General features: G+C 47.7%; 1 protein-coding gene across 1 annotated transcript in view; it reads right to left on the minus strand.

Annotated features, from left to right (window-relative positions):
• The window catches only part of NTSR1 (neurotensin receptor 1), a 53982-nt gene extending 40758 nt beyond the window's left edge, over window positions 1-13224 (minus strand). The window contains exon 1 of the mRNA XM_027697477.1: window positions 12352-13224. Coding sequence (XP_027553278.1) covers window positions 12352-13020 — 669 coding nt within the window. The 5' untranslated portion in view covers window positions 13021-13224. The remainder of the gene's footprint in view (window positions 1-12351) is intronic.
• Window positions 13225-13395: the final 171 nt, after the last annotated feature.

The raw sequence follows: 13395 nt of genomic DNA on the forward strand, positions 1-13395 counted from the left end.
AACACCAACCCTGTGTTTGGGGCCCGTGTGTGTTTGTAAGTGGAGGCAGCCAGGCAGAAACCCTCTTTCTCCACCTGAGTGCTTTCCCACTGCTGAGATGCTGACCTGAAAGGACCCAGTCACAGGCTAGGTCTTGGCAGGAGAGCAGCACTGCTCCTAAAGGGATGCTGGGTTTGAAGAGGAGGATCCAGCCAGTCCATGCAATGGCTCCGTGCGGCACGAGCAGGTTTTGCAAGTGTGCTTGTGTGAAAATTGTAGGACAGAAATAGAGAGAAATCTGCTATCTATTAAGGTTTTCACAGAATCATCAATGTTTAGCCACTCTTTCGGTGCAGAAATTCTTCCTGATATCCAACTTGAACTTCCCCTGGTGCAATTTGAGGCCGTTTCCCCTTGTCCTATCACTAGTTGCCTGGGGGAAGAGTTGAACTCCCAAAAGCATAAGGAACAGGGGTGCAGACCAGCCTCACAAAGAGGAGAGAAGCCCATTGCTGAAAAGGAATTAATGCCCAGAAGATTTTCAGCTACATTTCAATCTTGTATCAACTGTACCCACAGGTCGCAAGTCAAAACAATCTCTACAGCTGGATCGATACATGTGGCCTTTTAACCAAGCTTCTCTCTGCTGTCATGAGGCTGGCTCAGCAAAGGTGTTAGTGCAAATCCACACGGAAAATCTGGGATTGCATCCTGACAGACACATCCCCAGCAAAAGGCACCTGGCAGAGCCACACTGGTGCAACTCTGTAAAACTGGAAAATAGGAAAAGTCTTGCAAATCACCTGAACCAACTCCTTCTCCTGAACAAAATCACCTGGAATGTTTGTTTGTTTGGTTTTTTTTCTGAGTTTGAAGGTACAGCTCTGATATACAGCACCAAGGGAAAGCATTCCCTGTCTTTTCTGAATTCAGCTGGGAGGCAGGGGCACAGGGTGAGCAGATGTGAGGAAATCAGTCTGTTTGCAGGCGGGCGCCTTCTGTGCAGAGCTCCAGCTGTAGTTGTAGAGCTCCAGTCAATAGTTGCTTTACAAAAAAACAGTTCTGTTTTGCAGGCATAAGGGCTTCTTCTATCCCTACCCAGCAGGAGGTTTATAAAACTGTCATTTCTTGTCCTGTTTCTGCCCTTGCCTCTTTGCTTCTACTTCTTACAGACTGCCAGTAGGTTTTTTATTGCTTTTAGGTTTTTGTTTTAATTGAAACTGAGTAAATTGCATTTTTCCCTAAATAGCTGATGGGTTTAACAAAGTTTTCCATTATTTCACGAGGAAGAAAACAGCAATCTTCAGAACAGAAAATAGAAACATTATTTGAACTTGGTTAATTAAAGAGCACAGAGACATAACCTTGCAATGAGGGGGGCAGCTCCTGAGGGCCCTTAAAAGCAGCTTTTGCTTGGGCAATATTTAAGGGATAGTGTTTAGCACAGGATACGAGAAAACCTCTGGAGTATGCCCAGCAATTTTCCCTTTCCCAAACACATTTGTTTCAAAGGAAAGAAAACACCAGCCAGCTTCATTTCTGGGTGTAACATCACTATATGTGTAACAGCCTTTCATGAAATATCTCCATTGATAATAGGGGAAAGAGGGAAAAAAAAAAGCATTCATGAAAGCAGAAAACCTTCTGTCTCATCTCCCTCTGAAAAAGCCATTCTCTGCAGATCACATCTTTAGCCCTTTTTAGAGGTACTTGGGCTAGGCAGGGAGTGACAGGAGTGAGTGGGATACTCATTTGGTGGAAGAGACAAGAGCTGGAAAGCAATAATGCACCTGGCATCTCATTCTCAAAAGAAATAGCTCCTGCCATGCTTCATCTTCTTTCTTTTTTTCCTAGTGGACCCCTAACATTAATATCATTAGTGAACAAGATGCTGGTCTTTCTTATGAAGGAGCAGAGCAGCTGCCTTGGGCACAGCTCAGCTACACTACCCTAAAGCCCCATATCCATGTTTGTAACCTGAAACACTCCTCTTGCTTCCAAGCTCTCCTATAGCTCCCAGCCTGCCCCTAATGCAGTGAGAGCCACCCTAGAGAAGGAGAATTTAAAGAGCAGGTTGACAAGGGATTGCACCAAGCTGAAATCCTGTTGAAACAGGACGAGACTGTGGGAAGCACTAACGGGAACCGATTGGATCAGGGAGGAGCAGGGAGGATTTGTGGCTGGGAGCTGAACGTGGGCAGCTGGATGCTGCGTGCCACAGTCTCTTTGTGTTTTGCTGTTATCACCCCCTCTCTACCCTGGCCCCTTTTAGAAGTCCATTTCTGTGGTGATGGTGGATTTGTTTTCACTAACAGCACTGCCCTGAGAGTCGCTGTCAGTGGAACCCTCGTGCTCCGTCTTGGACGAACCGAGGGAAAATGCATCTGTAATGGAGCTCAGTTGGAAACTCTCTGAGCTTTTTGCTGCTCCTGAGCAGAGTGTATTCAGCACTGAGACAGAAGGTCTAATAGGCTTCTGCATTTCCTTTGACTCAGAAAAATGGCTATTGTAGCTGCTAGTGCTCTACCTTCACATAAACCCCTTTCTTACGAGATACTAAAGAATAAATCATATCTGCTTGGCTCCAGGATGCCCTTGGAAAAGAACCAGCAGATCAGACAGTGCTTCTAGCCATGCTGCCATTGCATTGACCCATCTCTAGTTAAAGCTGGGCTGGTTATTCCCTTCTGATACCCCAATGCTTCCCTCAAGCAATAGCTTCCTTGGGAATATCATCATTGCCTGACTCCCTCCTGGAGAAACAGGGGAAGAGGTTTCCCTTCTCCATTGCCACAAGAGACAAGCTCTTAGCAAGCAACAAGTACACCAGGAACAGAGACAGTATCTGTACAATGACACAGGGAATGAGTGGCATTGCTCTGTGAGCTCTTTGGCACACAGAATCATAGAATCATTTAGGTTGGAAAAGACCTTTAGAGATCATCAAGTCCAGCTGTTCCCCCAGCACTGTTAATCCCACCACAAACCGTGTCCCCAAGTGCCACGTCTTCACATCTTTTAAATACCTCTGTGCACCACCCTTTAATGCTGTTTGTGCAAGACCAAGTGTACAGGGACCAGGGCAACTAATGGTTTTGGCAACATTCCACAGTGTGATGTTGGTTGCATTTCTCCTCCATGAAAGGTGAACAGTGACCTGAGCAGGGTGTTTTGTTCTCTATAGAGTGGGAGAGATGGAGAAGAACCAAAACAGACAGAAACCTACACAAACCTATTAATAAATTCCACAATGAGGTGCTGAGCCCATGGCATTACATCTCACAAATCTGCCACATGAAGATACCAAGGAATTAAACAGCTCCAGATAATTGCAGGGCATAAATATATTCAGTATGATCTTAAATTTGGCGAGATTAATTTTCCTGACAGCTTGTTCAAAAGAAAAGTGGGTTATATAATTAAAAGAAATAGACCCCTGTCAGATGGCCCATTGCGTGACCAGCAGATACTGCCTTTTGAGATTCTCACCTACCTGGATGTCAGCATTTCCCAGAGGTTTTTATGCCTCCAGCCCTTTCATTTGGCTGTGGAGTCATGAGCAGGCTCTCAGGCACTGATTTTTGCAAAACAGCAAGCTTAGATATAGATTTCTGGATTCAAATATTGTTAACACTTGCCTATAAAGCACAGGGCACAAATCAACACTGCATAAAGCAGAGTAATAGAAAACCCAGGCTGTTAATCTTCATAATGTGCCTCTCAGTAGGGATTTCACTTGAATGTTATTTGTATTAGACATGATACTGAGTGCAGGATATGCAGTTATACATAAATTAAGGGCCGTATTTAAGACAAACACCATCCCCCTGTTGAGTGCAGACCCAAGCATGAGAGCTGTTAACAGTGGACTGCACAGGTCTGTTCATCTGCCTGACTTGCTGGCAGTGGCATGTTCCACCATTGGTGCCCTAAGAAACTCATTTTGGGGGAAAATTAATGTCTTTTTAATGAGGTTTGTGGTGCCAGCCCAAGCTCTAGGAGTGCTGATTGTTTTATGGACACTTTTTCTTTCCTCTCCCCCTCCCCACGTTCCACTTATGGATTTTCCCCGCAAAAACAGTGCAGGCAGGAGGCCGTGACTGAGCCTCCTCTTGTGTGTTGAGGATGGGAGCAAAGAAAATTCAATTAGACTTTCAAAGGAAAAAGAAAAGGCTTAACCCAAAGGGGCAGTGAACTTCTTGGTTACTTTATTGATGCTTTTCCCCAGTGTTTTTCTCTGCTGCAGCTCCTCTTGGCGTCATGGAGTCTCAAGTATAACAGGGTTTTTTTCCCCAGCATGACTTGTTCTCCAGGCAAGCCTCAGACTGCCAGGCTGGCCATGTGCCCTGCTCCTCTGGACTGCTGCACTGACCAAAATGCTTTCTGACCAAAGCCCTGCTGGTTTTTTTTGCCCTTTCAAGGGATTTTCCATTTCATGTCTCTCCTGTGCTGGCCAGGAAACACCTGTGAGCTGCCAAAAGGCTGGGGTAGAGTTTTCTCCTGCAGTCTATTAAGTGTTTGGGACATACACTACTCCCCATCATTGTATCTTGAGGTCAAATATCTATTTATTGGTCTGAACCTATATTTCTCTTTCTGCCTGTGCTCTATGAAACTTAACACACTTGAATCTCAGGAATAAGTATGACAGTGTCACAAGCCCATGACTGACAGTGATATAAAAATGAAACATGGGCTTTGGGGAGGGGAACTCAATCCTTTGAGTTTCTTTTTTGAATGAAATGTATAAATTATCCCCGTGAGGATAAAATGTCAAGTCTTTACAAGAGTAATCAATAGTGATGTGAGCAATGAACTAAATGTTCCCAGCAGCTGAGTTGCATTTTTATAAGATGGTTTTGCAAAAATCATAGAATAGGTGGGAAAAGTGGGTTTATTTCTTATTGAACATACTCAAATAGTTATGGACTTATTAAACAAATTCTCCAAGGGAAAAAGGTGGTATAACGGTCCTACCACATATTAAGACCACATTTACTCAATTCAGCACTGAAGACCTGCTTTGTTCTTGATTAAGTTAAAATTAATAGAATGTGGCATTGCAATGACTATATTAATTAGCTCCTTGGAGTCCTGATCAAAAATAGGGGTCTGCTGAGCCAAATGCCACCCTGCATCAAAGTGCTCTCAGCTGATCTGTCTGCAGGTCTGGGTGAAGCTGGTAGGTTGGTAGACCATTTTTTTCAAGGTCAAAGGAGGAAGAAAAAGAAATGATTAATGGATGAGATTGCTCCTTCATCTGCTAGACACCTCACAAAGCCAGGGCAGTGGTGAGCATCCATCAGGCTGAGCCTGCAGGGGCAGGAGAGGACCCATCAGCAGGGCTGAGCTGCCCAGGATGAGAAGGCAACAGGTACCTCCATTGCAGGCAGAAACCTGAGTACAGGACAGTGAGGGGCTGCTCCACTGGGGCTGACAACACGGCCACAAGCAACACCACTCAACCCAGGACACGTCCTTCAGCTTAGCTGCCCCTCTAATGCCTCCCTGATTTATTGATACTGAATATGCTTTTAGCTCTGTGCATGGCTTTCCAGTTCAGAGATATTCCCAGCTTTTTCACGAGCATTTTGCATAAGAGATGCTTTTTCTTCCCTTTCAGATGCTAAAGACTTTGTGAAAGTTTACATTTTTCCTTGCTGTTTTTTTCTATCTCTACTAGGAAAATCTCTTCTCTTTGATTTCTGTCTGCAACTGTCACTTGTCTTTAGTTCCTGAGAACTCAAAAGCTTCAAAGAAACATCACTGAACTTTTTCTCAAAAGAAAAAGTTCAGCAAAAAAGACCTTGTTCATTCTATTATTTTTTTCCCTGGGACAGGAAAAGCCCCCATGGAACTGTGCCTAGCAATGCAATCTGCTTTGAGAATTATTGAAGTGAAAAAGCCACAGGAGATGAGGAGCAAATCTCACGTGCTGAAAACCACCTGCAGTTGACCAGCTCCTTCAGCCCTCCAGGTTCATCTTCTTTAAAGGTCAAAGATGAGAGTTTCACTCTCTGTAGAGGTACAACCCTGTCCCACAGCATCCTCTGTCCTGGCAGGAGCAGAGGTGGTGTCAGGCTTCTGGTACCCCAGGGAGGGGGGGGGAGGATGGACCTCCACACACAGATGTATCAGGACGGCCCTTGAGTATAGGGATACAAATTTGTCTCACTACTATTTCCCTCCCACCCATGCAAAAGTTAACAATTGGTACTCTGAATGCAGGAAAACACTGGGAAAGAGCCATCAGCTCAGAAATTTGCTACCCTGTCAGGGTTACTACTTGTTTCCTCAATAACCCGTCAGCTCAACTGATTTATCATGAACTTTTTTTTTTAATCCCACACCTAAGAGACTTTGAAATTGGATAGAAGAGATGGTATCCATGGGAAGCAAGACACAGGGGTGATGTTATTGGAGCACAATGAGTTAGCTGGGCATTGGAAGCATCTCCAGCTTCACACGGTGCGAGTGTCTTGTATTGGAGGGCAAAGAGCAACCAGACAGATTGGGGATGCAATAACCCAGCTTCATCTGCTTAATGCAAGGGAAAGAAGGGATGTCAGCGCTGGGGCTGATGGGTTTGGCATCTAAGCTCTCTGCTTTAGGGGTAGATGGTTGCAATGCTCAGACTTCCCCCCCCTTACCAGCCCAGGACCCCCCCACACTCCCCAACCCCTCCAGACACCTTTGCTTACCCACCGTCCTGTGCCACTCAGAAAGGGGCAATTCCACAGCAGGGAAAAGGCAATGGGGACACCACGGAAGCCCAAATTCCCCTCTGTCCCCCACCCAGGCACCCCCATGTCCCACAGAGGGATGCTGTCCACTGTCCACACCTCGGGCAGGACACAGAAGCGTTTCTAAACGTCAGGAATTGGAAGTGCCATCTGTGAGTCTTGAGCAGATGCTGCACAGAGACGAAAGCCTAGTGAAAGCCTATAAGGGAAAGGAGGGGGGAAGTAGGGAGATGACAATTAAATAGCTATTTTAAATGATCTGGAAGAAGATTAAAGGCAGCTGCAGGTTTGGGCTTTTTCTTTTTTTCTGGGAAAAGCAACTAGGAGATTACCTTCACCTCTTCTGCCTTTGCAAACTGCTGTTAAGAGGAAAACCTAAGAGCTAAATTGATCAGCAGCATTTCCCCGGTTCTTTTATTATCCCTCCAGCTGACAACTCGGGAAGGGGGAGGGAAAAGGAAATCAAGTGAATTAAAATCAATTGGGGGGAAAAAAGAGAAGAAATTATGTAAGAACTGGCAAAACACAGCAGGCCAAGTGGTTATGTAAAGCAATGAACACAAGAGCTTATTTAAATTAGATCTAGCTGCGAGACAGACCAGAGTGTAAACGGGCTGGGATTAGGCAGGCTGGGCTGTCGTGCATATGCTGAGTTAAAGTCCTGAATTCCCCGAATAGTCCATGAAAAAAGGCAGCTTTTTAGGGATGCTCCTGCCACCATAGATGGGCATTGATGCTGGGGCAAGGGTTGGTCTCTCTCCATCACTGTGGAGATAGATCCAGACACATTTACACACCAGTATTTTCATTTTCTTGTCTATTGAGAGTGTGGCAGCACCATGACCTCATGGGGCACAGTCCTGCCACAAAGGTGCTGGTTTGCGGTGCTGTCAGAGGGATGAGTGCACCCAAGCCTGGATTTCTCTGGTGTAGTGAGTGATTTAGAACAGCACTGTTATTAAAAGCCATAGTAGGAATTTGGCTGTGACTTAAGGAAAAGAAATCAACTTCAATTCCTCTAGTCAATACCAGTATAAACACAGGATTCCTGAACAGAAGCCACTGACTAATCCTGGATAAGATTTGCCAGCAAACCTGGAGAGAATTCATCCATTTGGTTTTATGGGTTGCTATTTTTGTGTACTATGGAGAGATGCTTGTCATATTTATTTACCTGGCACCATAGATCTGACAGTGGGCAGAGCCCTGCCATCCACAGCACCAGAACAGCGAGCACATCACACCACACCACCAAGATGCTCCTCACCAGAGGAAGGTGTAAGGGAATGTCTACAGCAACATGAACTGAATTAATAACTCTGTAAGCCTCCCAGACTAATGGGAATTGAATAGATGACCTTGGAAATGTGAGAGCATGGTAATGGATGCCAAGAGGCCAGGCTGCACCTTGTGTCTCCCAGCTCCAACACCTGGTTCTTCTTTCCCATTCCCTTCAGACCGGAGGCTCTTTTGCATCTTCCTTCGAAGGCAAGAAATGTAGGCAGGAATAAAGCAGAGGAGCCCCTTGGGCAAGCGTTTGTTTCATGTGCAGAGTTATTTATTGTACAAATCATCCAAACTATGAGCAGGCTTCATAAAACATAATAAACAAGGGAACTGGAGGGATGGATGAGCTGCAGCCACGCGGGGTGGGATGATGCAGAGCAGGACCTCAGTGGAATAGCAGCCTTTCCAAATGGCTGAGGAGGTCCAGAGCAGCTCCCCGTGTGCTGCCCTAGCAAATGAGCAACGTGGAGCTGCTGGAGCTGTGGCAGTTTCTGGAGGCTCAGGGCCTGCTGCCATGTGTTTTAATAAATGGGTTCACACCAGCTGTCCGTGCAAATAAAACATCAGCATGTGTCAGACGCTCTACCCAGGCACTTGCTGTAACTTAGGGGACATTTTTCAGCAGAGCCACTCAAGTGCAGGCTGTGCCATGACAGTGGGAAAACACCTCCCTCTCTCCCCTGTGAATTATGGTGTGCCAGAGAGCTGCCCACACCCAGGCTCCCCTCACATGTGTGCCCAGTCCTGGCTCAGATAAAATTCTGGGCTTTTAGGTTGAGGGGCTGCCAACTCCATGTGTTGGGACTGAGGGTGCACTACGACTGTGGGTATTTCTTTCAGCTTCCCCTCTTTCCCTAGGTCCACTATTTTTTCTCCAGAAAACAGGCACGAAGGCAAGAAAGTAAGAAGTGAAAAAGGAAAATCAAATTGCACAGCATCTGGCCACTAAAATTCAGAGCTTGATGAAAATCAGGGTTGAGAGTGTACAATGTTAGTGGCACACAGGGCTGCACATGGTGGGACAGGACACTCAGCAGGCTCCTGTTTCAAGGGAGCTGGTCCCAGAACCAAATCCACAGGTACTGACCCACAAGTGAACAGGGGAAGCACCTCATCCTGCCTCAGAACTCTCTTATCTGTTGCTACCACAACCAGGAGCTTTTAAAACCTCTCCAGCTGAAGTGGAGGAGGTTCTAAGTGCAACCATGAAAGCATGAATTTACTCCTATGGCGGCTTTAAGAGGTGTTTAATTTATGTGGAAAAAGAACCTAAAATTGGCTGCAGTGCATTTCAGAGGACGTCTGCCAGCTAAAGCGTTGACTAGACCAGAATAATGTGGCTATAATGGACTTACCCCTGTTACCAGATCCCGTGTGGATGCCAATATCCAAACCAGACATCCCTGACTGACAGAAGCAACAGGCAAGCTTGGCAATGAAGAATATATAATAAACCAGATTCACAGGCTGATTTAAGCAGCAACAGAGACAGTGACAAACAAAACTGGGCAATAGTGCTGTTCTAAAGAATTCCATGTCAGGGGCCACACAGAGAGTCTCGATGGCATGAGGAGAGATGTGCTCGGAGTACAGAGCATGGTGACACACGGTGTCACCCTGCAGATCATCTCACTTACTGCTTTTCCTGATTAGCAGTATGTGCTGCCCTGAACAATTTGTAATTGGTAGAGGAATATCAGTAATTACTTCTTACAGCTGTTATGGAGCTTAAGTGGTGCAAGTTGATATGTGCAAGAATCAAATATGCTGAGTGTTGTTTGAATAATTATTTTTTTTCTTACTACAAGGAAACCTGGTTGTTCACTCAGTCTAGTTTCACTCAGGAATGCCCATTAAAACTTAAATACTCAAAGCAAATACAGAGGAACTTTTTGAAAATCAGAAATGTTAAATTGCTACAAAAAAATAAGCCCTTCCAACTCAGAATATTCTGTGATTCTGTGAAATATTCATTCTGGGAAGCTTATTCCAGTCCAGGGAGAAGCATTCTCCTGCAATGATCCCAGCACAACCAAAGCTCACAGTGGGCTCCGAGGATATAAATGGTTACAGTGGCCCTATTCTGGGACTGACTTTCAATCAGTCAACAAATAAAACCACTTGGAGAACTAATGGCTCCCAAAAAAAAATTCCCAATTTACTTTAGACAGTTTGCCAAACAGGAAGAGGAGTGAAAAATGTCGAGTGATTTATTACAAACGATTTGCCAGCTCAAGCAAGTGCATCATTCGGAAAACGAATGCAAAGAGATGCTGTAAAGCAGCATGAACCCACCACGAAAGACCAGGGCTCCAGACTGCCAACCAGCAAGACATCTGCACGTCACTCTCCACATCACCACTGCCCTTTCAGTCACAGATCTTCCATCATTTGTCTTTTTTTATACCTCTGCACAGCTTACGACGTGAGAATGCCGGCTCACACGCTGTGCGATGGTTTCCATTAACGCACTTCAAACCTGACTTGCAGCTGCTTTGATTATTCACTCTGGAGCCTTCCCCAGTCCAGGGCCCTGCATCACATTGTGTGCTGCTTCCCTGTGCTTGTGGGAATGGAGTGAAACCATTTAACAGCCTTCCTATCTTGGCAAATCTACTTTTGCAGCCAGATCCCCCAAGGAAGAACAGATTTGCACGGTTTGGGGTTTTGCTCCTCCTCGTCCCCCAGCAGCTGCCTCTTTACTTTTAAATTAATTCACTAGTTAAATAAATAAATAAATAAATAAATAAATAAATAAGAGGAAAAGCCCACAGGTGAACTTCACATACTGTGCATTCATGTCTTCCTACTCTTTACTTGGCTAATGGGATAAGGTATAGCCTGAATTGCAAGACTGTAAAATACATTGAGAATTGTTTAAACTGTAATCTCCAAAGATATGGATAGGAAGTAATCCTCTGGTTTTAGCCCTACCATGGTAACAATGAGCATCAGTTTAATCCTAAGAGGAAGATGAGTGGAAATAATGCATTTCAGTCCCATTGTTCTCAAATCAGATGGCTCGAGTCTCCTCAGAGAGTGGAGAATTTGGGTTAAGTAAACTGGGCTGCTGCTGACAAAACCTTCAAAGCATTTACAGGAGAAATGCAGCCCCACCACCTCAGATGAAAGTTAGGGACCACGACAAAATGCAGAAGGCTTCTGTGGGGGATAGATTTTGGTTTCCTAGAATAGTACAGAGAGAAACTGGGAGAGACATGTCTAAACATTCACTGGCTCTGGGCTTAAATCTAAATGCATGTACCCTTGCCTGCTTTTAGTGGGAGAAAACGTTCTGATTCCTTTCCCTTTAAGTTCCCTCTGACTCTGGGAAAATCTCAAACACTACAGTACACATGCAGCTTTAAATTCCAGCTGCCCGCTGATTAACCCTACCTGAAATTCATGTTCCAAATAAAAGATTGAGCAGCTATCACATGCGAGTCTGGCAGCAAAGGGACTATGGAGATTGGTGTCTTGCTCTCTCTGTCCCTCCTTCCGTGTCTCTTACATTTTTCAAGCCCAATGCTTCAGTAAACAAATGCCTCAACCTGTCAAAGCACTGGAGTGCAGCAAGTGTTGATGCTGAAATCCGTTCCACGCATGGGCGTGTTGGATTTAGCAGTGCGTGGAGACCAGCAAAGCCTTGCTGAAGTCAGGAGGGGCTGCTAGTTAAACCAGCTATGGATTTCCCCAAAACAGCAAAAATAGCAGCCTCGGGCTTTGACGATGCAGTTCCTTTTCAGATGTCTGTGCTACACTCTGTGTCCAAAACTTTCTGAATTTAGGAGCTGTCACTGCACTGAGGAAATGGGCTCTGGGATCAACACAAGGAACTGGAACAGAGGGTTTTATTCCCCTGATATTTCTTGTCGCTTTCCAGCAGAAGGGAAGGAGGCGCAGAAGATACAGAGAAAGGGTGGAGATTTGGGATTTTCTGGCGATGAACTGCCACCTTTGGGTGAACGTCCCTGAGGCGACACGGCGGAGCGGAGCCGGATGCCCCGGGCTCAGGGGGGCACAGGAGGGTTGCGCTGGCCCCGGGCAGGATTAATCGTGTAGCAGGATTTATGCCGGCGCAAGGTCTCAACCCGGCGCGGTGGGGCAGGAGGGGGTGCGGGGTGGGGCGCAACAGGGGGAACCCAGACGTCCCCAAATCCTTCCTGCCCGCACCCTGGGCCGGTCCGTCCCGTCAGGGCTGCCCGGAACATCCCCATTCCTGAGCCAGTGCCCCGCTCCAGCCTCCCCCTCCTGCCCCGCCCGTCTCCGCAAAGTTTGGCCAACCCGGGAAGGAGGAGGCGGCTGCCCGGACCCGGCTGCCCGGACCCTCCCGGCCCCTCACCTGGATGACCGTCTTCAGCGTGGAGGTGTCCACGATGGCGGTGCAGATGAGGGAGTCGGGATCCCGGTCCTTGGCGTAGATCTGCCCCATGGTGAAGATCATGGGGATGGCGAGGAGGAAGGAGGCGATCCAGATGCAGCTGATGAACTTCTTGGTGCGGCTGCGGGACATGATGCTCTTGGCTTTGAAGGGGTGGCAGATGGCCATGTAGCGCTCCATGCTGAGGCTGGCGATGTTGAGCGCCGTGGCATAGGTGCAGGCGTCCCGGAGGAAGTAGTAGCCCTTGCAAACGGCCCCCCCGAAAGCCCAGGGGTGATGGACCCAGATGAAGTTGTAGAGCTCGATGGGCATGCAGAGCAGGAAGATGAGGAGGTCGGAGAAGGCGAGGCTGGCCAGGTGGTAGTGCACGGTGCTCTGCAGGTTCTGCAGCGACTTCTTGCGCACCAGCGTGTACGCCGTGATGGAGTTGCCCACGGTGCCCACCAAGAAAAGAGCCAAGTAGATGACGGTCACCATCACTTTGGAGTAGATGTCGGTGTTGACGTCCAGGTCCTCCTCGTCGGGCACTTTGGGGAGCAGGTCGGAGCGGTTGGAGGCGTTGGCATAGCCGCTGGGGTGCGGGTGCAGGGGCCCGGCGGGCACGGCCGGGGCCGTGGCGTTCGGGTGCATCCCCGGGGCCGGGCAGCACCGCCCGGACCGGCCGCACCGCCCGGACCGGCCGCACCGCCCGGACCCGCCGCTGCCCCCGGCAGGGAACTTGGCTCGTTTTAATGCGGCGGGAGGAGCCGCCGGTCCCGGGGCTGCCGCGCGTGTGCGTGTGCGAGACGCGTCCCCCGCCCTGCGAGCCGCCCGCAGCCCCGGCTCCCTCCTCCCCGCCGCTCCCACGGCGCCCAGATGTGCCCTGGCAGCGCGGGAGCCGCCTCGCACACACGCACAGCAACACAGACCCGCACACACGCACATACACACGCACACACGCGCACAAACACAAACCCGCGCACAAACACAAACCCGCGCACAAACACAAACCCGCGCACAAACACA

Source organism: Neopelma chrysocephalum, unplaced genomic scaffold, assembly GCF_003984885.1.
Source record: "Neopelma chrysocephalum unplaced genomic scaffold, ASM398488v2 Primary Assembly neopelma1_119, whole genome shotgun sequence".
Classification (NCBI taxonomy): Eukaryota; Metazoa; Chordata; class Aves; order Passeriformes; family Pipridae; genus Neopelma; species Neopelma chrysocephalum.